The 26,071-nt window shown below is 36.6% G+C and overlaps 1 protein-coding gene across 4 annotated transcripts in view; it reads left to right on the top strand.

Moving 5' to 3' along the window:
- Positions 1 to 26,071, top strand: part of LCLAT1 (lysocardiolipin acyltransferase 1) — a 229,471-nt gene that overhangs the window by 92,354 nt on the left and 111,046 nt on the right. For all 4 annotated transcript variants that reach the window (XM_037806563.1, XM_037806562.1, XM_037806561.1 and 1 more), the window contains exon 2: positions 7,351 to 7,519. In XM_037806563.1, the coding sequence (XP_037662491.1) occupies positions 7,355 to 7,519 (165 nt within the window). In that variant the 5' untranslated portion in view covers positions 7,351 to 7,354. The remainder of the gene's footprint in view (positions 1 to 7,350; positions 7,520 to 26,071) is intronic.

Here is a 26,071-nt window from a genome sequence, read left to right as displayed (position 1 = left end):
ATCACATTGTCATGCCTCATAAGCTACATTATTATACAACTGTCTTCAGAATTCAAGGATTCATGATGTTTTGAAATTGGTTTTATTTATTTACTGAATAACTTATCATGGACACCCTTTCATATCAGATAATGGGAATTATCTCATTCTTTTAAAAGGCTACTTAGTATTTGTTTCGGTTTTCTAAAGCTGCTGAAATACAATTTACTGGAAATGGGTTGGCTTTTAACAACAGGGATTTATTAGTTTACAAATTTACAGTTCTGAGGCCATGAAAATGTCCCAATTAACACATCAGTAGGACAGTAACTTCTCTGAAGAAAGGGCGATGGCATCCGGGGTTCCTCTGTCACATGGGAAGGCAAATGGACGGCCTCTGCTGATCCTTCTCTCTTGGGTTTCCTTGCTTTCAGGTTCTGGCTCTTTCAGTTTCTGGGGTCCTTGCTTGCTTCTCCCCAGACCTTTCTCTCCAAGCTCTCTGGGTGTTTCTCTGAGTTCTCTTGGCTTTTTTCTGTCTTTTATCCTTAATCCAGTAAAGGATTAAGACAACTTGAATTGGGTGGGTCACATCTCAATTGAACCAACCTAATCAAAAGTTCCCACCCACAATAGGTCTGCACCCATGGGAATGGATTAAACTTAAAAGAACGTGTCCTCTGCTGGGGTATAACAGCTTCAAACCAGCACAGTATTCTATAGTATAGAAGTACCATGAAATGTTCCCTCCTTCCCTTATTGGTAAAATTTATTAACACCTATTGTTCAGTACTACAAATTATACTTCATTGAATAAGCTGGTACCCATATCTTTGTGTGCTTCTATGAGCGTTTCTGCATGATAGAGTTCTTGAAATGTAATTGTTAATTAAATATGTGTATTTATATCTTGATAAATACTGCCACTTTCCTAAAAAGTTGTACTAATTTACAGTCTTAGCAGAATAGAAAAGTACATTTGCACCCTATATTCTTGCTCATATTGAATGTTATCAGTATTTTTTTTCTGTCTAATCAAATAGGAAAATTTTTATCTCATTTTAATTTTTATTTCAGCGATCACTAGCATATCTCACAAAGGATATATTAGGGTTTTTCATCAGAAAATTTGCAGAATCTAAATGAAATTAAGATTTGTATTAATATTTTAGTGCATGAAAGCACAAGTTAATTTTCATTTTCCTACTTTTTTTGAAAAAGTATGAGGAATTTCCAGAGCTCCCCAGTTAGTAGGGTGAGTGTAAGAAGTTTAACTTCAAAGTGATGTGGTAGTTTGGATTCCTGGGTACTTTACTGACTCCTAGTCTTGTGAATAAACGTATCTGCAATGGGTTAAACAGTATGCTAAACTCATTTTTTTTTATTACTCATTATTTACTTTTTGGTCTAATTTAAATCTTTCAGTATGCTCAGTTCTGTACTTTCTACTGCATTTTCTGGGAATGTCCCTGGTCATAGGTTCTTTTTCTCCTCTCTTTCATTGTAAACAGCATCAGGGACCTGTAGTCCCAAGGCTGTTGTTTCTTTACCTGTAAATACCACTGGTACTGCTGGAACCTTACTTTTGAGGCTTTTGCTTGGATTAGATGGGAATGTTTGTAAAGTGCCTGTTAGAACACACTTGACATTATCAAGGGATAAAGCAAGGTACTTTTAAAACTGATCTATAGTTCCACCAAATACGAAATTTCAGCTTACTTATATCTATGGACCTTTGGATTATTCATGAATAATTGAAACGTTAAGTGTTAAATATGTGAATTCTGAAAGGTCTGTAAAGTGCCTGGCAAATATCAGGCACTCAAAAGGTAGCCTATATTCAAAATTTCAGAGTTTAGTAAAGGCCTTGGAATTTATTCCAGTCACCTGTATGCTCTACAGGTGAGGGTTCCAGTTAAGTATGTGGTTGGATCCTCAGGCCGTGGCGTGGCATTGCTGGATCAGGTTCTCCTGGCTCACAGACCTCTTCATGATACCTGCACCCAGCAGTCCTGGGTTTATGCCAGCAAGCCTCAGGCACTCACAGTTTTCAGGTGTGGAGAAGCTCTTTGCTCTTAGGGCTCTTAACAAAATCAAGCTGGGCTGATTGAGTCCCTGCTTATAGGCACATATTACTTTAAACATTTATCCTAAAACATGACTCATAGGCTTAGGTTTTTTTCCACCCATGGTGACAACTTGTTAAAGGTGATTTTGTTGGCTATCCTAATGTTGGACTATCCCGATGTGGGTTTTGTTCACTTTAACCTTAGAGCTTTGTGCCCTGGTTTCTTGCAGCTTCCCAACATGTACCCTGTACCTCAGTAATATCTGGTACAGTTCCCTGATGAAACCATGATGTTTCCAAATTCTGTGGCGTTGCATGTTCTGTTGCAAAGCCTAGAGTGACCTCCCTCCTTCCCCCAACCACTTATCCTCCAAGTCTAATGCCTTCTTTAATCTCTTTTACCAGTCTATCTTGCCCTGCTTTGATCTACCTATAACACTATTGCATACCTCTATTGTGCCTCTATTATAGCATGTGTCACATTGAATTACAGTCATTTGTTTGTATACTTAACTTCCCTATTTAGTCTCTTTGAGAGTAGTGATAGTTGTTATTATTTGAATTATTATGTGAGTAAAATAACTAAGGTGATTCTATGAAGCATAATTAGTTTTCTTTCTGAACAAGGAACTGTAGGTATCCCTAATGGATTCTGTTAATCCTTGTCACATAGTGTCACATCCACGCTGTCATACTCTAGGAATAACATGTGGAGCTCAGTAAGAAGTCTAGTGGCCCATATTTTGCCTTTGCTTGGTTTCGTAACTGTTTGAACCGCAGATGGTTGAGCAACATGGGCAAATGTCAGAGTCAGGATTACATTGTAAGCTGGGATGTTTGTGGGGTAAGAGAATATTTCATTAACTCACTGAAGGGAAAGATGTCTTATGGGAAAAAGTTGTTGGGCGACACTGAAGTAGGCATAGTTTTTTGAGATGATATAATTTTGTTCTGCATCTCTGTATTTGGTAGTAAAATGGATATGCCATTTCAAAACTGTGTATTCCTTTCCCAAATGGCCTTTTCTTTTTAAAAAGCTGTCTGTATTGTACAAAAAAGATGCAAAAATAATATTAAATTGCATTGTTTGTAATTACTTTTCAATGATGAGGCTTTTATTTTTTATTTTAACAGATTTTAAAAGATTAGGTGTTTAATTTACTAGTTATTTAAACAGACTTTCTTCCAGCAGAAGCTGGCAAGCCCTCCACCCTTGAGTTTTGGTGTGCTAATAGTTTTCCTTTAGACTTCAATCAACAAACTTTTGTGTTTTTTTTGAGTGTCTACTCAATGCTGTATGTTATGCTAGGTACTGGGGGATATTAAGCTAAGAAAGACACTCTGCCTCCTCCATGAAACTGTGAACTTCCAAAATTTAGACTAATATTTGCATGAGGCATTAAAATTTTGGTTTAAAATTTGACACATTTCTCAATTTCATCGCCTAATTCTTTTGAAGCATATGCATACACACACAATTACAAAAGAAAGACAAACTTGAAAAAGAAACACAGTGTAGCAGCTTAGACTGAGCATGAACTCTGACATGACATCACCTGGATTCAAATCCCAGCCATGCCATTTACTAGTTGTGTAACCTTGGGTAAATTACTTACCTGTTTTATGGTTTGATATTCTTATATATAAAATGTGGAGTAATAAAAATACCTCGATCATGGGATTGTTGTGAGTATTAACTAAGTTCACATGTGTAAAAGATATGAACCAGTGCCTGGCAAGTAGTAACAGTGCAATAAATTTTAGACATTATAATTGAAATAATATGGAAATATGGAATTTCCCCAGTCAGAAGAGTGTAGTAGATATTCTGTCCAATTTTGTCTCATGAAGCCTGGACTGGAAAGAAGCTTCCTATAGTGTCTTTTAAGGCAAAGAGAGGGGCTTGAACCTCAGATAGAAAAGTCAAGGATGTGGGTGACATAAACTAGTCCAAGCCCTGTGTGAGCTTTGGGAATTGTTTGGCCTACTGCTTTCCAGTGTTCTTTTTCTCCACCTCTTACTCCCTCACCTGACTTCTGGTAAGTTCTGATCTAGAGTTTAGCAAAAAGCCAGTTCTTAGTAGATATTTGTTCTATTTATACTTTGAAGGATTTTGAAGGATTTTTTACACATACTGAGCATCAAGTCTTGGTAGAGATTTAAAAATATATTCAGTATCCAGATAAATTTGATCGTTAGTGTTGTTAAGGAATCTGACCTGTTTTGTTGTTTGACATATTTTAAAAACACCATGACATTGGAAATTTATCTGTTTCCTATTCTGATTCTTTTGAAATATTCAGAGGTCTTGCTGCTGAAATACCTGTTAATTTATTATTAAAGGCTATTACTGCTTTCATAGTTTTGTTTAATGTTTCCAACAGTTTTATTATCCTGAAACAAAGCATATTTTTCCTTTAATATAGCTTAGGTTGCAAAATCAAATGTTTGATTGTTCACTTTAGACTATTTCCAACATTCTATTTTAAAACATCAGTATTCTGTTCTTCTGGTTGTGAGGCTCTCCTGAGTAATCCTTTGGCAATTAATTTAGTGAAGCGAGTGAGGAGTCTGACTTCTGCTTAACCCTTTAGCACATGAAGAGTCAGTTTAAAGAATTAATATTTCTAGATTTAAACAGATTATTTCATTGCACTCTTATATTGCCATAGCTTTTAGGCATAGTCGCCCTTAGGAAGCTGTTCTCCAGTCCTAGTCCATTATGTCTGCTTCTGTGTATAAGAAGACCTCTGGGATATTTTAACAAGTTTCTTGGATTACATCCTGGAAAAGGAAATAAACAGTTTTATAAGTTAAATACTAATAACCAGATTGAAAACAAAGGGTTTTCTTATAGTAAACACCTTTTTTTTTTTGAGGTCAGATATTTGCCATGTTGACAGTGTCAGTTTCTAACTGGCACCTCATTAGACCTGTAGAATGTGTGAGAGGGTCACCCCTGTGACATTCTGGGTTGGATCCTGTTCTGTAACCATTTTAGTTAGTCTTAATTGGCTTTTGAAAGGAATACCATTTTCTAGGATGGAAACAGAAAAAAAAATCCACAAATCCCACAATTTCCTCCACCAGCTATGTGTGAAGTTCTTTGAATATATATGAAGATACATAGGTGGATAGGTCTGGGTAATAGCAAAAATACAGTTTGGTTCATGACATGTCTGTATGTGGTCAGTGCAGTAACCATTTATCAGTTCTCCTGTGTGCACAGCATCGTCCTAGGCAGTTAGAAACAGGCAAATACACTGTTAGCCCTGTTTCTTGGAAATCCAGGAAAGGAAAGCTGAGGAGCTTACCTCCTGCACCACAAGACTGAAGCCATAAGGGATGCATGACCTCACATCAGACCCAGTAATAAAACTCTTCTAACCCTTTCAGACATACTGTACCCCATCATCTTTACATTGTTCTCAGCTGTCTCTGGGGATGTTTCCTATCTTCTGTTCAGAGCTAGTCTTGACTTGTATTGTTGATCATCTTCACGTTTTCTTAGAAACTACCCATGTCCCTTTTTCTCGGACAGTTACTCATTACTTTTAGTTATCCTCAAAGTTTCCTCCTCAACTGGTTCCTCCCTTAGCTGGTTAACATTTATCAGTATTCAGTGCCTACTGTCTGCCAGGTACTATATAAACACCTTGGTTACATAATCTCATTTAAATATTACAACACCTTATGAGGTGAAGCTACTAAGTTATAGAGCTTTAGACCAAACTAGGCTGTGAGGCCTCTTGGTAACAAAACTTCCCTTGAAGCCTCTTGTGGCTTCCCAATCTTTTTCAAATGCTTTGGCTTTGAACTCAAGTTATATATTTTAGAGATAAGAGTTTAGTTAAAAATCTTAGACTGATGTGAAGAATGTGACAGCTTGAGATTAGAAGACTTGTAGATAAATCTTAAAGGCTCAATTAAGGTTAGAGAACACGAAGTATTCCTGTGAATCTAGGGGAAGTTAAACTAAGATTGTGGAAGATGCTTAATGAGGACAAACTGATTTAAAAGTCACTGAAAACCTGAAAATGAGATATCGAGATAACTTGAACATGACTCAGTTTTTGTGTACCTGCAAATATGAGATGGTTATAAACTTTCCTTGATTGATGGGAAAAGTGCTGATTAACCTGATGAACCTAAACTAGATCATTTTGTCTGCAACAACTTAGAATAGGAGTTGGCAAGCTATGGTCTGCAGGCTAGCCCGTCACCCATTTTAGTAAATAAAGTTTTATTGGAATGCAGACAGGTCTGTTCCTTTACGTATTGTCTGTGAATCTTTTCATTTTGCAGTGGCAGAATAGGTGGGACAGAGAGCATATGGCCTGCATAGTTGAAAATATTTACTATCAGACTCTAGGAAAAAGTTTACCAGACTCTGACTTTGAATCACAGAAATATCAAAAGTATTTGTAGATAAAATTTTTTTTAACTGATGGAATGGACATTATGGATCACCTTAGTCAAGGGGTCTCTAACCTGTTCTGAGTCTCAGGTTTCGATGTGCAGTGTACTCCCATTTGTAGTAATGCTCTGTGGGTTGGGGGTGAAGCTGAGGGAAGAGAGGGCACACTTTTGGGGTACGGGGGAGGGGCAGGGAAACTGCTTTATTTTACCAGGCTCTATACAGATAAACGATCCAGCCAAAGTTACACAAGCATTTAATGACAGGGCAAGAACCAGAAGTGTAAGCCTCTAACTCCTGCTCTCTTGGTCCCACTACACTAAATTGTTTCCCAGACTCTTGTAATCATAAGACCCACCTGGAGTGTTCATTAAAACTGCAGATTCCTCTGTCCTTCCCTACCTAGGTCAACTGAACAGACTTTTCTTGGAATTGGCTAGGAATATATTTTTAACAAGAATGTCAAGTGATTCTTGTGTAAGTTTTGAAAATACCATGCTCTCGTACTTCATATGTCAAGTTTGGAGTCAGACAGGCTTGGATTGAGAAACTCCTTTCTTCTACCTGCTAAGTTGCTTTTCTTGGGAAATTCACAAACTCTGAGCACTGTTTCCTCATCTCTAAGCTGGGGCAACTAATTTAATGGGTTTTCATATTAAATGAGATAATGTATGAAAAGCATATTACACATTATTACCTGGCGATCTGTCTGTCTGTCTCCTTTAATTTTATCCTCTAACCCTCAGGTTTGTCTCTTCTCCCCATTACTCTAAAAGACCTTAAACTAGGTTTGACCTGTAATTAAAGATTATTTTATGCATCATTTTGAAATTGAATTTAGGCAGTTAAATGTGTAGTAACAAAATATATCTTTTTTTGTATCTTTCAGAATCATGGTGTCATGGAAAGGGATTTACTTTATACTTACTCTATTTTGGGGAAGCTTTTTTGGAAGCATTTTCATGCTGGGTCCCTTTTTACCTCTGATGTTTCTAAACCTGTCTTGGTATCGCTGGATCAACAACCGCCTGGTGGCGACCTGGCTCACTCTACCTGTGGTAAGTTAGTTCCAGGGAAGGTCACTGTCTGCTTGCACTAAGGCGGCTCAAGACATTAGAGTCTGATTTGGGTCGTAGAAGAAACATAAATCCTTCATGTTATATAAGAGGTAATTTAGAATTTAAAGGGAGAAATACAAAAACTAGAGGGAAATAAAAATAATTCATTTCCTTGATATAAAATACCTACTTAAGAGCCATATTCCCTCACTGTTGTTGCTAATCAGTAGATCTTCTAAAAAATTGAGTGACGTACCTGTAGCAGCTTTCACCTTGAATAGGTTTCATTTCCTTGGCATGTTCTGTTCCTTCTTTTTCCCGAGCAACACCTAGATCTTAGGATGCTTATGGACATGTTGGGGTAGGGAGATGAGGAAAACAAGGAGGGGGTACTCTTCCTTCTGTTGCAAAAGGATGTTCTTTGCTTGTTTCTTTTGATTTGATTTGCCTGTTTCCCCCCAGGGAGCAGGTCCATTGCCAGTGTTATTTTTGTAGAGAGGAAGGAAAGCATCGTGCTGATGATGCTCTAGAACCCTCCATGGGGGCTGATTGAGAAGTATTTCCAGAAGCAGTGGTTGGTTTGTGTGTACCTGCCTGGGTAGGGTAGATATTTCTTAAAAGTTCCCTGTAATTGTAATAAATTGTTTATAATGCATGCTTTTCATATTTTAAAAAGGAATAGTATGGTGAGTAATTTTACAAATTATATTTATTCCTTGTTACAAAGTTAATCTATTTTTAAATTTTTATTCAGATGTATCTGTTTTAGGTCACATGAAACTCTCTCCCTCTCCCACTTCCCTCCCTTCTTCCTCCCCCTTCCTTTCTATATTTGGACTTAAAATTGTTTACAGGCACTAAGAAAGGGACTGTAGCTTACTGGTAGAAAAATAATGATAGTATGGCTTGTATATTTAATTCAAATACAAAGAGAACCAGAAAGTTCTGAGAAAAGGAAAATCAAAGTAAAATCCAGGGGTAATGATGATAATATTTTGAGCCCTACAGGGCAGATATTGTGCTAAGTGCTTTATTGAGCATGGCCTCATTCCAAGGGCCGCCATTATCCTCATTTTACAGAAGAGGAAACAGAAGCTTTGAGAAATTAAATAATTTGCCCACAGTCCTACATGTAAGCACATTATTTAAGCAGAGTTGAATTTAAACCAAGTCTGTTTGACTTTAGAGCCTTATGTGACAGGAACACCTTAAGGAATTGGTCAGAATCACTTGGCCTCATGTGGTAGTAAGAAGTTGGTGAGAATTTCATGAGTTTCTCAAAAGAAGAGTGTTTGGAGTTCTTTAAAGCTAGACAACACCTGACTAGAGAAAAAAGGATCTGAGGAACTGAAAGCTTGTAATAACATCAATGTCAGTAGTGTGATGCATCCCTCATGTTAGAAGAGGAAAGTCTGGCAAGAAGTGGTCATAGAAAGCCTTCTCTTTAGCTAGAGAAGTAAAGACACAGCATACTGAAACACCTAGAACAAAGATATATTGATAAATATTTGTTGGATGATTGGACAAACATAAAGAAGTTTTAAGTCACACTAGCCTAAAACTTGGTTAAGAGGGTTATGCTGGATTTTTTTTTTTTTTTTTAAAGTTATACAGTGTTCCTTCTCCTCTATTTTTTCAAAGAGTTTGTGTAAGATTAGGATTTTTTCCCTTATATTTGGTAGAATTTACCAGTTAAGCCCTCTGGGTTAGGAATTTTCTTTGTAAGAAGATTTTTCATAAAGAATTTATTTTTTTTAAATTAAGGTTTATTCACATACCATACAATCATCCAAAGTATATAATCCATTGATCACAATACCATCATATAGTTGTTCATTCATCACCCCGATCTATTTTTTCTAACATTTTCCTTGTACCAGAAAAAGTGAAAGCAAGAATAAAAAAAAAAAAGAGTAAAAACAGAACACCCAAACTGTGCCCCCATTCTTCCTTTTTTTTTTTTTTTTTTTTTTTTTTTGCCCCCATTTTCTACTCATCCATCCATACACTAGAGGGGAGTGTGATTCACATGGCTTTCCCAATCACATTGTCACCCCTCATAAGCTACATTGTTATATAATTGTCTTCAAGATTCAGGAGTTCTAGGTTGTAGTTTGATAGTTTCTGGTATTTACTGCTAGCTATTCCAATTCAATAAAACCTAAAAAGGGTTATCTGTATTGTATGTGAGAGTGCCGACCAGAGTGACCTCTCAGCTCCTTTTGGAGTCTCTCAGCCATTGAAACTTATTTCATTTCATCTCACATCCCCCTTTTGGTCAAGAAGATGTTCTCCATCCCTTGATGATGGGTCTAGATTCCTCCCTGGGAGTCATATTCCATGTTGCCAGGGAGATTTATACCCCTGGGTTCAGATCCTACATGGGGGGAGGGCAGTGATTTCATCTGCCAAGTTGGCTTAGCTGGAGAGAGAGGACCACATCTGAGCAACAAAGAGGCATTCAGGAGGAGACTCTTAGGCACAATTATAAGCAGGTCTAGCCTCTCCTTTGCAGTAACAGTCTTCCCAAGGGCAAGTCCCATGATACAGGGCTTGGCACATCAAACCACCAGTCCCCAATGTCTGTGAGCACATCAGCAACTGTCGAGGTGGGGAAGCCCAACACCCCTGCATTCTCCTCCAGCTCCTCAGGGGGGCTCTGCATATTTTTTTCATTTTTTTTTTTTAATTAACTATTAACTATATAAAAAAAATTAAAAAAAAAATACAATAAAAAAAATTTCAAACAAACCAAAACAAAGGAATAAGAAAAAGACAACTAACCTAGAATAACTACTTTACTTCCAACAATGTTGTTCCTATTCTACCCCAAGAAAATATACAGACTATAACCCAGCAAAGGAATAAGAAAGACAGATAATCTAAGATAGCAACATTTCTGTGAACTTGTTCCTACCATACCCACCAGAAATTAACAAACCATAGTCATTCATAGTAAGAAGATTTTTCATAAAGAAGTTACTTTTTAAAATAGTTAATAGGTTAAAGTTTCTATTTTATATTTTGTCAATTTTGATAAGTTGTGTTTTCTAAGGAATTTGTCCTTTTTATCTTAATATTCTATTTTTATCCTTTTAATAGCTAGGATTTATAGTAATGCCCCTTATTCATTTCTGATATCAATTATTTTTATCTTTTCTTCCCTAATCAGTCTTCCTTGAAATTTGTCAGTTTTATGAACTTTTTCAAAGAACCAACTTTTGTCTTTATTGATTTTTCTCTGTTGTTCACGTCTGTTATTTCAGTGATTTCTGCTATTTATTAATTCCTTCTACCTACTCACTTTGGGTTTAATTTGCTCTCCTCTCAGTCTTCTTAAGATAGAAACTGAGATCATTAATTTTAAATATTTCTTATCTCTAATATAAACCTTAAAGATGTACGTTTCTCTGCAGGCTTTGTGTTAGGTACATTTCACAAATTTTGATATGTTGTATTTTCATTATCATTTAGTTTGAAATATTTTCTAATTATCTTTGTGGTTTTGTGTTTGATCTGTGGGTTATTTAATTAGTGTGTTGTTTAATTTCCAAATATTTGGAGCTTCTCAGACTGTTTTTTTTGTTATTGATTTCTAATTATTTTGTAGTCAGAGAACATAGCCTGTAAGATTTCAAACTTACAAAATTTATTGAGATTTGTTTTCCGGCCCAGTGTTCCATGAGTACTTAAATAGAATGTGTAGTTTACAGTTGTTGGTTGTACTATTCAATAAATGTCAAGAATAATGTCAGTAAAGGCCAAGAATGTTGATAGTGGTGTTCATATCTTCCATAATCTTACTCATTTTCCTTCTGTATCCTTACTGTCATATCCTTACTAATTTCAGTAAAGTGACACAGCTTATTGAGGAAAGGTATGTTAACATCAACTATGGTTATGCTTTGTCTCATATTCCATTCATGTATTTTTTCTTAATTCACTTATTTACAGTACCATCATATAATTGTGCATTCATCACCAAAATCAATTTTTGAACATTTTCATTGCTCCAAAAAAAAATAAAATAGTAAAGAAGAACACCCAAACCATCCCATCTCCCCATCCCCCCATTGTTCATTTAATTTTTGTTCCCATTTTTCTACTCATACGTCCATACACTGAATAAAGGGTGTGTGAGCCACAAGGTTTTTCACAATCACACAGTCACACTGTCTCAGCTACATAGTTAGACGGTCATCTTCAAAAATCAAGGCTACTGGGTTGCAGTTCAACAGTTTCAGGTATTTCCTTCTAACTATTCCAATACACTAAAAACTAAAAAGGGATATATATATAATGCAAAACAGTAACCTCCAGAATGACCTCTCAACTCTATTTGAAATCTCTCAACCATTGAAACTTTATTTGGTTTCATTTTGCTTCCCCCTTGTGCTCAAGAGGACTTTCTCAATCCCATGATGCCAGGTCCAGGTTCATCCCCATGAGTCATGTCCCACATTGCCAGGAAGATTTACAGCTCTGGGAGTCATGTCCCATGTAGGGGAGAGGGCAGTGAGTTTACCTGCCAAGTTGGCTTAGAGAGAGAGGCCACATCTGAGCAACAAGAGGTTCCCTGGGGGCGACTCTTAGGCACAATTATTAGTAAGCTTAGCCTCTCCTTTGTAGTAACAAGCTTCATGAGGGCAAGCCCTAAGATTGAGGGCTTGGCCTTCTAAATTGGTAGTCCCCAATGCTTGTGAGAGTATCAGTAATTCCCCAGGTGGGGAAGTTTAATATTTCCACATTTTCCCCCAGTCCCTTAGAGGGGCTTTGCAAATACATTTTTATTCTCTGCCCAAATTACTCTGGGATGTATCGGGGTTCCACACTAACCTGTACAAACCAACTAGATCCCACTCCCACTCTGCCAAAACCTTAAGTGAGTGAACTGACTGTACAAGTTAAATTATCTGGTGTGCTACAGAAAATATAGATATTGTACCAATTAAACATATCTTCCTTTGGTCTCACACAAAATTTGAAGTTTTAAAACAGTCAATATAGTCTTTTACCCTTTAGTCTGACTTTCCTTATTCCTAACCAGATCTACTTCATTCATTTCTCTGGTTGGTTTCTGAACTCATTTTCAGCTTTTTTAACAGTTTCTGTATGGGATAATACTGACATTCATAGCTGCCAAACTCTAACCCTGAGTCTCAGGTGACACACAGATACTTGAAGTTCTAGGGACAGACCAGGTTATATACAAAGAGCTCAGCTTGGGGGGATTCTGAGGCACAATTATAAGTGGGCTTAGCCTATCCCTTGTAGCAACTAAACTCACAGGGGAAGGCGCCCAGATTGAGGGCTTGGCCCACTGAATTGCAGGCCATGGGTTTTAATGTTGGTTTTTTTTTTTAATCAACTTTAACAATATGAAGTCCAGTGTTACACTGCATCCCTCAACATACTGTTCAAAGTATTCATTTTTGCAGTTGCTTGACAACTATATCGCTCTCTTATTTACAAGTTATTTCTCCAATGAGTATTATATTTATATTAGTAAAATAAGTATATTGAGCATTACACATAGACTTTTTAAAAAGTCTTCTACACACTATATATTAAATAACTCCGCTTATACTCAGTATAAAACCAGAGACATTCTTTATAGAAAAAGTTTGACTCTTTTCCAGTCATTTACACTTTTTAGGTTTTTGTTTCATCATCTGTAAAATAAGGAAGTTGGAATAGATGGTCTTTGAGATCTATTCCAGAATCAGCATTGTATATTTGATTCTAAAGTAAATGTTTAGAGGAAAATGATTTTTTGGTAATAGCCATATACTGCCACTATACCTCATTTTCTTAAATGTCATGAACTTTCCATAGTACATACTGTTTTGATTATGAATCACATGTGTTTGGCTGAATCTGTCTGCCAAAACCTTGAGTTTTGAGAATTTTCTTGTAGTTATTGCATTGGTAGGAATCATTGCAATTGTGATGTTTTACAGTGTCCAATCTAATTTTTTTAGAGAGCCAATATAAGCAGAGTGCTTTTCAACATGGACATTTGGTTTCAGTATTGGCTTTACCACTTTCTAGTCATTTGAACGTGACGCAGCTATTTAGCCTCTCTAAGCTTCTGTATTTTTCATCTGTAAAAAGAGGGTACTAATACTACCTACTTACCTTATAGGGTCTTGTGATGACTAAATAAGGTAATGAATATGGGATTTTTAATATAATGCCTGGCTTATGTTACGTTTGCGACCCTATTAGCTAAAGGGCATAGGTCAAGCTGCTGTATCAAAGAAACTTCAAAATATAATGTATTAAATAAGATAGAACTTTATTCATTCTTAGGTCCAAGTTGGCAGGGAAGCTCTGCTCCCTGATGTCATTCAAGGCCTCAGATTCCTTCAGTCTTGTTTTCCACCCATGCATAATGTCCTCTTCTGTATGGTCAAGACTGGGCCAATTATTTGACCTACTCTGTAGAGGGGAGAAAGTTCAGAGCAAGCCCTTTGCTTTTAGACCAGTGACTCACAGATTGCACATATCTCTGCTGCTTATTCCATTGGTGAGAAGTTAGTTACATGGCTTCTTTTAGCTGTAATAGAATCTAGGAAATTTAGTCTTTTGTATGAGCAGCCATGTTTACAATTAAAACTATTACACTGGAATAAATGCTGGATTTTATAGGACAGATTGCTGGATGAATTCTGTCAATAGCTGCTTCTACTGTTATTGCTACTAATACCGTACCAATTACAGCAGAATTTCATTTTACATGCACTTACATTACACAATTTCAATTACATGAAGTAAAATAGAGGAAGGAAGAGTGGAGGGAGCAGCAAATGAATTTATTAAATGAAGGGTTTTTGGTTTTTTTTTTTTTTTTGGCCTTGCTTCATGTGAGAAGAAATAGTAAATACATCTCTGTGCTGAGTGTGATTCTTGTGTTTAAAGATTTTTTTTATTAGAAAAGTTGTAGATTTACAGAAAAATCATGCATAAAATACAGATACCACCCTATTATAATGCACCTTGCATTGTTATGGTACATTTTTTACAATTGATGAAAGCACATTTTTATAATTGTACTGTTAACTGTAGTTCATGGTTTAACTTAGGGTTCACTGTTTGTGTTGTGCAATTCCATGGATTTTTTAAAGCAGTTTATTAAAATATAGTCACATACCATACAACCCATCCAAAGTATCAAGCAGTGTTCACTGTGTCGTCAAATAGTTGTGCATTCATCACCACAGTCAATTTTAGAACATTTTCATTACTCCAAAAAACCCCTAAATCATCACATACCCTTTATCACCCCTACCGCATATTAATGACCTTAGCGTTGGTATGGTACGTTTGTTACTGTTGATGAAAGAATACTAAAATATTACTGTTAACTATAGTCCGTAGTTTACAATAGGTTTATGTTTTCCCATATACCACTCTATTACTAACTTCTAGTAATAGTGACGTACATTTCTTCTAGCTCATTTTTGTGTTTATTCTATTAATCACAGCCGTCGTCTACCATAGAGTTCACTGTGTTATACAGTCCTGTGTTTTATCCTCTGTCTTTCCTTCTAGTGACATACACACCTCTAAACTTCCCCTTTCAACTGTAATCACACACATAATTAAGTGCTGTTAATTACACTCAACATAATTTGCTACCACCACCTCTATTCATTTCCAAACATTTAAATTCAACCTAGTTAACAGTTCTGCACACATTAACTAACTGTTCCAAATTCTCTACACTCATTCTTTCTTCTGGTATCTTGTATTCTAGATTTTAACTCTATGGGTTTACTTATTCAAATTAGCTGATACTAATGAGATCATACAATATTTGCCCATTTGTTTCTGGCTTATTTTACTCAACATAATGTCCATCGATTCTTTTTTAAATTTATTCTACTAACATATATACAACCTAAAATTTCCTCTTTTAACCACTGTTCTAGTTTGCTAATGCTGCCAGAATGCAAAACACCAGAAATAGATTGGCTTTTATAAAGGGGGTTTATTTGGTTACACAGTTACAGTCTTAAGGCCATGAAGTGTCCAAGGTAGCACATCAACAACTGAGTACCTTCTCTGGAAGATGGCCAATGGAGTCTGGAAAACCTCTGTTAGCTGGGAAGGCACTGGATGGCATCTGCTCTGGAGTTCCAGTTTCAAAATGGCTTTCTCCCAGGGACATTCCTCTCTAGGCTTCAGCTCCTCAAAAATGTCACTCTTAGTTGCTCTTGGGGCGTTTGTCCTCTGAGCTTCTCCGGACCAAAAGTCTGCTTTCAAAGGCTATCTCCAAAATGTCTCTGCAAGTTGAAGCTCCTCTCTCAATTTCTGTGCATTCTTCAAAGTGTCCCTCTTGGCTGTAGCAAGCTCACTCCTTCTATCTGAGCTTATACAGTGCTCCAGTAATTTAATTCAGACCACCCTGAATGGGTGGGGCAGTACCTCCATGGAAATTATCCAGTTAGAGTCATCACCCACAGCTGGGTGGGTCGCATCTCCATGGAAACACTCGAAAAATTACAATCTAATCAACACTGATACATCTGCCCACACAAGATTACATCAAAGATAATGGCGTTTTGGGGGACATAATACATCGAACTGGCACAACCATACTCAAATATATAATTCATTGCTGTTAATTCTATTCACAATGTTATGCTACCATCACCACCATCTGTTACCAAAACTTGTCCATCCTCCCAAATAGAAACTCTGTACATTTTAAGCCTTAACTCCCTATTCCCTACCCCCTCCTCATCCCATGGTAGCCTATATTCAAATTTCTGACTCTGGTGAGTCTGCTTTTCTGAATTATTTCCTATCAGTGAGATCATACAATATTTTTCCTTTTGTGTCGGGCTTATATGAGTCAATATGATGTGTTCAAGGTCCATCCATGTTGTCAAATGTGTCAGAACTTCATTCCTTTTTACTGCTAAACTATATTTGTATTGTGTGTATATACCACATTTTGTTTATCCATTCATCAGTTGATGAACACTTGGGTTGCTTCCATCTTTGGGCAGTTGTAAACAATGCCACTATGAACGTTGCTGTGCAAATATCTGTTCAAGTTCCTGCTTTCAGTTCATTTGGGTATATGCCTAGAAGTGGTATTGCCCGTTCTTATAGTAGTTCTGTACTTAACTTTCTGAGGAACTGCCAAACTATCTTCCATAGCTGATATACCATTTTACGTTCCCACCAGCAATGAATGAGTATTCCTGTTTCTCCACAACTTCTCTGACACTTAGAATTTTTCATTTTTCTTAATAGTAGCCATTATAGTGGACATGAAGTAGTATCTCATTTTGGTTTTGATTTGCATTTCTGTAATGGGTAAGGATGTTAAGCATCTTTTCCTGTGCTTTTTTGACCATTTCTGTATCTTCTTTGGAGAAATGTCTATTCAAGTCTTTTGCTTTATTTTCTAATTAGGTTGTCTGTCTTTTTGTTTTTGAGTTGAAGGATTTCTTTATATATTCTAGATATTAAACTCTTATCAGGTATTTGTTTTGAAATATTTTCTCCCATTGTGTAGGTTGTTGTTTTTCTTTCATGATAAAATCCCTGACGGTATGAACGTTTTTAGTTTTGATGGGGGTCCTATGTTTTTGTTGCCTAGGCTGCTCCAGTCAAATACCATGAAATGGGTTAGCTTAAACAATGAGATTTTATTAGTTTACAGTTCTGAAAATGTTCAAATCAAGGCATCATTGAGTCAGTGCCTTCTTTCTGATGACTGGCTGCCGGCAATACTTGGCCCCTCTGCCATATGGCAAGGCACATGGCGGCACCTGCTGCTTTCTCCCTTGTCTTCCTTGTTTTGGTAATTTCAGCTTCTTGCTTCCATGGCTTTCTCTCTCTTTGTCTGAATTTCATTCTGTTGTTAGGGACTCTAGTAAGATTATTGAGACCCATCCTTACTGGGGTAGGCCACAACCTTAATTGAAGTAGCATCATCAAAAAGTCCTACTTACAGTGGGTCCACACCTATAGGAATGGATTAGATTTAAGAACATGTTTTTCTGGGATACATACAGCTTCAAACCATTACTTCCCATGTATCTATTTTTTCTTTTATTGCTTCTGCTAAGAAACCATTGCCTAAGAGAAGGTTGTAAAGATGCTTCCCTACATTATCTTCTAGGAGTTCTATAGTTCTGACTCTTATGTTCAGGCCTTTTATCCATTTGCGTTAATTTTTATATAATAAAGGAGGGAGTCTACCTTCATTCTTTTGCAAATGGAGATCCAGTTTAAGATCAGGAAGTGTGAATCCCCCAATTTTGTTCTTCTTTTTGAAGATAGCTTTAGCTATTCTGAGGCCCTTACTCTTCCACATAAATTTGATAATTGACTTTTTCATTTCTGCAAAGAAGGTTGTTAGAACTTTGATTGGATTGTGTTGAATCTCTAAAAAGCTTGGGGTAGAATTGACATCTTAACAATCTTTAGTTTTTCAGTCCATGAACATAGAATCTCCTTCTATTTATTTAGATCTTCTTTGATTTCTTTAGGAATATTTGTAGTTTTCTGTGTATAAGTTTATTATGTCTTGATTAGATTTATTCCTAGTTGTTTGATTATTTTAGTTGCTATTTTAAATGAATTTTTTTAAAATTTCTTCTTCTTCAGAGTGTTCATTACCAGTGTATAGAAACATTACTGATTTTTTAAGGTTGATCTTGTACCCTGATACTTTGCTGAATTCATTTATTAGCTCTAGGAGCTTTGTTGTGCGTTTTTCAGAATTTTCTGCATATAGGATCATGTCATCTGCAAATGGTTACAGTTTTACTTCTTCCTTTCCAATTTGGATGCCTTTTATTCCTTTTCTTGCCTAATTCCTCTGGCCAGAACTTCCAGCACAATGTTGAGTAACAGTGGGGACAGTGGACATCCTTTCCTTCTTCCTGATCTTAGAGGGAAAGCTTTCAGTCTTTCACCGTTAAGTACGATGTTAGTGGTCGGTTTTTCATATATGTCCTTAATCATGTTGAGGAATTTCCTTTGATAAATCCCACTCGATCAAGGTGTATAATTCTTTTAACGTGCTGTTGTATTCAGTTAGGTAGTATTTTGTTGAGGATTTTTCCGTCTATATTCATAAGTATGAAGGTGATGTTGACCTTGTAGAATGAGATAGGAAGTATTTCCTTCTCTTCAGTTTTTTTGAAGGGTTTGAGCAGCATTGGTGTTAATTCTTCTTGGAATGTTTGGTAAAATTCCTGTATGAAGCCATCTTGTCTTGGGCTATTCTTTGTTGGGAGGTTTTTGGTTACTCATTGAAACTCTTTACTAGTTATTGGTTTGTTGAGATCTTCTGTTTATTCTTGAGTCAGTGTAGGTAGTTTGTGTGTTTCTAAGAATTTGTCCATATCATCTAGGTTATCTAATTTGTTGTTCATAGTATCCTCTTACAGTCCTTTCTATTTCAGTGGGGTCGGTAGTAATGTCCTCCTTTTCATCTCTGATTTTAGTTATTTGCATCCTCTTTCTTCTTTTCTTTGTCAGTCTAGCTTAAAGTTAATCAATTTTATTTATCTTTTCAAAGAACATACTTCTATTAATGTAGAACTGTCAATTTCTCTCTTGAACTCTGTCAGTATTTGCTTCATGTATTTTGGGGCTCTGCTGTTAGGAACATGTATGTTTTAATTGTTATGACTTCTTGTTGAAATGATCCATTGATCAGTATACAGTGACCATCTTTGTCCCTCGTAACTGTTTTTGACTTAAAATATATTTTATCTGATATTAGTATAGCTACCCCAGCTCTATTTTTGTTTCTACTCGCATGGTATATATATTTTTCCATCCTTTCTGTTTCAACCTACTTATATCTTTGAATTTAAGTTGAGTCTCTTTAGCCAGTGTATAGTTTTGCCATGCATTTTTATCCATTCTGCCAATTTCAGCCTTTTGTCTGGAGAATTTAATGCCTTTACATTTAAAGTCCCTACTGATATGATAATGCAGGGATTTCTTCTGCTATTTTGCTGTTTAGTCTTTGTGAGTCTTATAATTTTTTTGTTCCTCAATTTTTCCATTAATTCCCACTTTTGTGTTTATTTGATTTTTTATACTGTACCATATTGAGTCCCTTCTCATTTCTATCTGGATAAATTTTTTTATTGCCTTGTGGTTACCATGGGTATAAAATTTAACATTCTAAATATATAGCAATCATATTTGTTTTGATACTAACTTGACTTCAGTAGCATGCACGTACTCTGTTTCTATACCCCTCTCACCCCCACCTTTTTTTGTACTTTTTATAAATTATATTTTTGTACATGGGTTGTCCAAAACCATAGATTTATCATTATTTTTAATGCGTTTGCGTTTTAGCACCTGTGGGAAGTAAGAAGCAGGGTTACATACCAAAAAATACAATATAATAGCATTGGCATTTGTAATTCCCCAAATGGTTACCTTTATCAGCAGTCTTTATTTCTTTATGCCACTTTGAATCACTGTCTAGTGTCCTTTGATTTCAGTTTGAAGAACTCCATTTAGAATTGCCAGTAAGACAGGTCTAGTGGTGAACTCCCTCAGTTTTTGTTTATCTGGGAATGCCTTAATCTCTACCTCATTTTTGAAAGAGAGTCTCGCTGTATATAAAATTCTTGGTTGGCAGTTGTTTTCTTTTAGCTCTTTAAGTATTTGAACCCACCACCTTCTTGCCTCTATGGTTTCTGATGAGAAATCTGTACTTATTCTATTTGGGTCTCCCTTGTACATGATAGGTTGCTTTTGTCTTGAAGTTTTCAGAACTTCTTCACCTTCTTCAGTTTGATCAGTATGTGATGTGGTACAATTTTCTTCAGTTTTATCCTGTTTGATGTTCTCTGGGCTTTTTGGATATGTATATTCATGGCTTTTGCTAAATTTTGGAAGTTTTCTATCATTCTTTCCTTGAATATTCCTTCTGCCCCTTTCTTCTCCTCCTGGGACTCCTGTAATGTGTATATTGGTCTCTTGGACTGTTTTTGCTTTTTTATAATTTTTTTTTTCTTTCTGCTTCCCAGCCTGACTCATTTCAATTGCCTTGTATTCTGGTTCACTGATTCTTTCTTCTGCCAGCTCCAATCTGCTGTTGAAACCCTCCTGGCAATTTTTCACTTCATTTATTGTGGTCTTGAATTCCAGTAGTTCATTTGATTCCTTTTTGAAATGTCTGCCTCTTTATTGAGATTCTCATATTGTTCATTCATTGTTTTCCTGATATCCTTTATTCTTTCTCTGCATTTTCCTTCCTCTCCTTGAGCATACTGAAGATCTTTTTTTTTAAAGTCTGTGTCCAATATGTCCTGAGTCTTGTCTTCTTCATTGATGTTTCTGGATTTTTTTTTACTCTTCCTTTGATGGGTTATCATTTACTTTTTTTCTTGTAATCTTTTGTTACACACTGTACATTTTAATATTTTTAAAATTTTAATTCCAGAATTTATTTCCTGAGGTGTCCATTTCTTGAGTTTGTAATTAGCTGGTGATACGACAGGTTTTCTGGAGTGTCAGCCCTCCTATCAGGAAGGTCCACCGAAGCCTAATGCAGTGTGCAGGGTCCTCCCTGTCTTTTCTGGGCTGCTGTCTTGTCCTGGGCTTGTGAGTAGTCTTAGGAATTCCCCTGTTTACAGGATTTTGAATGCCCCCTCTTAATTCCCAGCGGACAGACCTTCTCCTTATCCTGGGTAATCCACTGCAGGACTTCAAGCAGGTAAGCCTTTTCCCTGCCTCATGTGTTTCTTACACTGCTTTTAAGTTGTCTCAAGCTGTTTTTGCCTTGAGGACACATTCTGGGAGGAGCCCATGCTGGAGTGGAGTTTCCCAGGCCATTCTTTTCCAGCTGTGACAAGGTCATGGATCCTCAGAGGGAGCACTGGCAGGCTCCAAACTGCTCTAGAGAGGGGATGAGGGAGGGTCCAGGAAGGGTGCCAGGAATGTCTTCCATGGTCCCCTGTGCCAGTTTGTACATATTATGTTCCCCAGAAAAAGCCATATTCTTTATTGCAGGCTTGTGGGGGCAGAAGTATTAGTTTTCATTACCCTGGAACCTATTGGTCCAGTGTTTCCGTGGAGATGTGACTCAGTCAACTGTGGTCAAGACCTTTCATTGGATTATTTCCATGGAGGTGTTGCCCCACCCATTCAGGGTGGGTCTTTATTGGATTACTGAAGTACTTTAAGAAGAGCCACACAGGCCCAGTTGCAGAGTAGTTGCAGCCAAGAGAGGACAGAATGCCCCAAGAGCAACACTTTGGAGAACGCTGTCTTGAAATGCAACCGGGGAGCAAGCCGACGCCAGCCACATGCCTTCCAAGCTAACAGAGGTTTTCCAGACACCAGTGGCCATCCTTCAGTGAAGATACCCTGGTGTTGGATACTTTATGGCCTTAAGACTGTAATTCTGCAACCAAATAAACCCCCTTTATAAAAGCCAATCCATTTCTGATGTTTTGCAAATGGCAGCATTAGCAAACCGGAACACCCCTTATGGCTGTGCTTTGTTGACCTGCCCAGCAAATGCAACCCTTCACCTGTCCTCCACACCTCTGAGGAAGGGCACTGTCTTTAAGTCTCCTATGCTGCTTTTGTCTGGGACTCTGCAACAATGGCTGCCCTCAGAGCCAGGCCCCTGGCCATCTAAGGTAGCTGATCAACGCTCGTGATGAGTAATCAGCCAGTGCCCACCTCAGATCTTGGGGAACTGGATTTTTATATCACTGTCTGGCACTAGCAAGCTATGGCAGGTGTGGGACTCCACTGCCACCTGATGCTAGACTGGGAAATGGGCCATGGTAAACTCCGTGCAGAGAGAGCATGTTAGTATTTTCCGTACTTTACCAGCCTCTTGCTTCCACTCTTACCTGCATGCTGCACATTACTGGTCTCCAGCATTTAGGAAAAGTTGATTTAGACAGTTCCTGCCTGTTTAATAGTTGTTTTGGTGGTGGGACTGAATCCTGGAGCTTCCTATTCCACCATCTTCCCACGGTTCTCTTCCAGATAATTATTTTTTAAACAACATGCACCCCATCTACTTTGTTTGATGGGCAGCTAGAGAAATAGCAATCTAGTCCAGCATTGGAGCTGAACTTACTGATAGTGTGCTCATCTTGTGTGAGATTTTTCCTATGGGATTTTCAGGGGTAAATTCAGCTGTTACTGATTTTTGCCTTACTGACTTTAGAACTTAGCACATAGTTAGATTCAACTACCATTGTACTATTAAGTTGGTATACACTTGAAAAAACTTCTATTGCCAGCTGTTTATATTACTACCTTGTTCACTAGTTGCAGCATATCAGATAGAGAATCTTTCAGTTAAGGGATTTATAGAAGTTGAATCCTTTCTAGCAAAGTTGCAGAAAACTGATGTCTTAGTCTTGAAATAGTGAGCATCTCTTTTCAAATAAATGGAGAACAATTGTCTGGGTGTCTTTATATGATCTTTTGTTTCATACTGTTTTAAGAGCTAAAGGAGTTTTTTTGTTTTGAAGCAAATAATAGAATACATCGTTCTTATTCAGAAGAAATTTAATCTAAAAATGGACTCTTTTCTCCCATATAGGTGTATTTTATTTTAAACAATCCCAAATAGTTAAAAATCATTTTCTACTAAAAATAAATTAGGGTAAATGTACTTAAACTAATTATCGCTTCACAGAAACAATCACAAAATGATCTCCTTTATTAGCTTCTCTTGCGCATTTAACTGATTCAGTTGACAAGGTTTTTCCTGCCTTATTATTTTAAGGAGCACATTTTCTGTGTTAAATGAGGTAGAGCAGTAACATGAAGTCTAATCCACCTCTGGGTTTTAGGATCCCTTCTAGAACCGCCTGTGACCATTCCCTCTCTCTCTGAAGGGGGAAGAACACATGTCTTTGTTCATTTCATTTTTGGACAATTCTTTTCAACATAAGCAGCACTGCCAGGGTCAGACATTGCATGTGCCCAGAGCACTTTTTTGCTTCTCAGAATTCTGAGTCTTACCAATAGTCTGATTGTTGGTAGCTCATTACATGGATTATGAAAATTACTTGGAGATCTACCCTTTCACCATAAATCACGATTTAGGAACTTGGTCATCTTCCAACTCCCCACCCAGCCCACAGCCTGCTGAACAAAACAGCTGTTTAATAAACATGGATTACAGAATGCAATTTCTATCTAGACTGCTGCTCTTAAGAGAGGGGTTGCTGCGTATTTGGTGAATGACTTGGGATTGTAAGACCTTAAATAGCTAAGGTTTGGGGGAGCCAAGCCTAGACTGAGCCTGAAAAGCCAAAGAAGATTTGGAGATGAACAATGTCATGGGATTTTTCTTTACTCAGACTGAATAAAGATCCACTGGAATGATAAATGAGAGCAAGGGGCCTGATGGCTAAACTTATTATCTAAGATCATGAGGAGAACTTCTCATCTTTGTTTCTTCAATGCTTGGAAGAAGTAAACAGTGGTATCAAAAAGATACTCAGAAGTTACTTCTAAAAGCTTTCTCCAAAAATGACCATGTAAATTTGTTGTCTATTTCTAATTCTGGGAGAAATCTTGGACCAATTCTGTAAAAATCATGATAATTGTAGCTTTCCATTCAATATAAGAACAGAAAATTATAAAATTTTATAGGATTTATTGTTTCGCACTGCTGAAATGGATATCCTCTTCTATACTAGGAATAGAACAATTATGAAATACATGAGACTGGTGTCTTTTTGTTCCAGTCTTTTAATCTGGATTATTTGAATTCTTCAGTTCTTTATAGACACTACAACTTTATTTCTGCATAGGATATTTGTTTTTCTGTCTTTTCAGAAACTGTAAATAATGGTGACTAGTTATATCTTGTGTGGTATTATGAATAATTATTGTGAGCTTGGGATCTGTGCTGCCTGAAAGGTTATATCACTTTCTGGCTCATCCTGATAGAGTGCTGGATGGCAAGGGAGAGCATGCCATTTGAGATGCTCCTGGACAAACAGGCAGGGATTTTTTATTTTGATATTTTCCATAATGAAAAGTAAAAGAGTTTTGGGACCCATAGAAAACATATTATAAATTCTACTTAAAGTGTTGAGGTGAAGTTTGGGGTTTATAGGCTTAAGATCTTTAACCCTTTTCCGTACAAAATTAATGGTGCACTTCCTCTTTCTACCAATTAGACAAACGGCATCCTGCATTTCATTTTTTTACAAAAACTGAAAAAATATAGCATATTCAGAAAGCAGAGTAGAACTAATCCAAATTGATTTTGGATGGTGACTTCACATATCTTTTGGGTCAAGACATACAATTCAGTGATAGGTTTTAGTAGTTGATGTCCCTTTATACTTACAAGTCAAAAAAAAGGATATTTCTTGCTCTGGGTCCAAGCATGGAGGACTGTGCCATGATCTTCTGTATCATGTGATTTTCTACATAGGGACTTAAATTCTCAGAGACATTTTGGAATAGGCATTACAGTTGTGTGGGTAGTTATGGACCCTTTTGAAAAATTGATAAAAGTTGTGGGCATTTTGCCCAGTAAAGTACCTGTGTACACATGTCCTTATTTTTGCGTACAATTTCAAGAAGGCTGCATGCTTACTGACCTCTGAAAGGCTATTCTTTCAAGGCATCTATCATGCCAGATTAAATACCCATATCCTGAAGTGAACCTTAGCTCTGGGAAAGTAATTGAATGGGCACCTGTGGGATGTCCGTATCACTTTTAGCCCATGTGATCCTGTTTCCCTCTGTCAGAATGTTAGTACTCTGAGTCCATAACACTTTGGACATATTGCATTTCTTCCTTGTTTTTACTTTTCTAGTATATTCTTTTAATATTACTTTTAACCTGTTTTTTTCTTGATCCTGTTTATTCTTGTGTTTTTAAGTCATATTGTTAAGTTGTATCATATTCTTTGATAAAAAACTTTTTACTGTGAAATAGAACAAACCTTAAAAAGTTAATAAAACATAGATGCACAGATTATTAAATAATTTTAAAGTGTAACTATTCATTAGGTTAAGACATGAAACATTGGCAAGCTCTGACAAGCTATCTGGTTTCCCAATCACAACTCCCTTCTTTTTCATAGAAATACCACTCGCCTGACTTAAAATAGTTATTTCTTTGAATTTCTTTATAATTGTTTCACCTACATATTTAACTTTAAAATGTTTTAGTTACTGTCTGTTTTAGAAAGTTTTATATATATAGATATTTACTGATTGTATTTTTGGGTTCATTTGTTTTACTTGTGTCTTCTCAACATTACGCTGGTGTTATCCATGTTGCTATAGATACCTGTAGTTCATTTATTTTTATTGTTTTATGCCATTTCATTGTGTGTCTGTTCTACAGTTTATTTTCTATGCTTTGATCAAGGTTATAATGATCTTTGCCTGAGAGAACATTAATTTTTTTTTAGACCGGTTCTCCATGATAATGATGTCAACTATTAACTAGAAAATTTGTTACATGTAAATAATTTGAAAATTTAAACAAAGGATTGAAATTAATAACCATGGGTTTCTTAGTATCTGTTTTTTCATTTTCAAAAACTCCAG

This window comes from Choloepus didactylus, chromosome 17 (assembly GCF_015220235.1).
Source record: "Choloepus didactylus isolate mChoDid1 chromosome 17, mChoDid1.pri, whole genome shotgun sequence".
Lineage (NCBI taxonomy): Eukaryota > Metazoa > Chordata > Mammalia > Pilosa > Megalonychidae > Choloepus > Choloepus didactylus.
The sequence above is the reverse complement of the archived record's forward strand: the minus strand, read 5'-3'. Positions and strand labels throughout refer to the sequence as shown.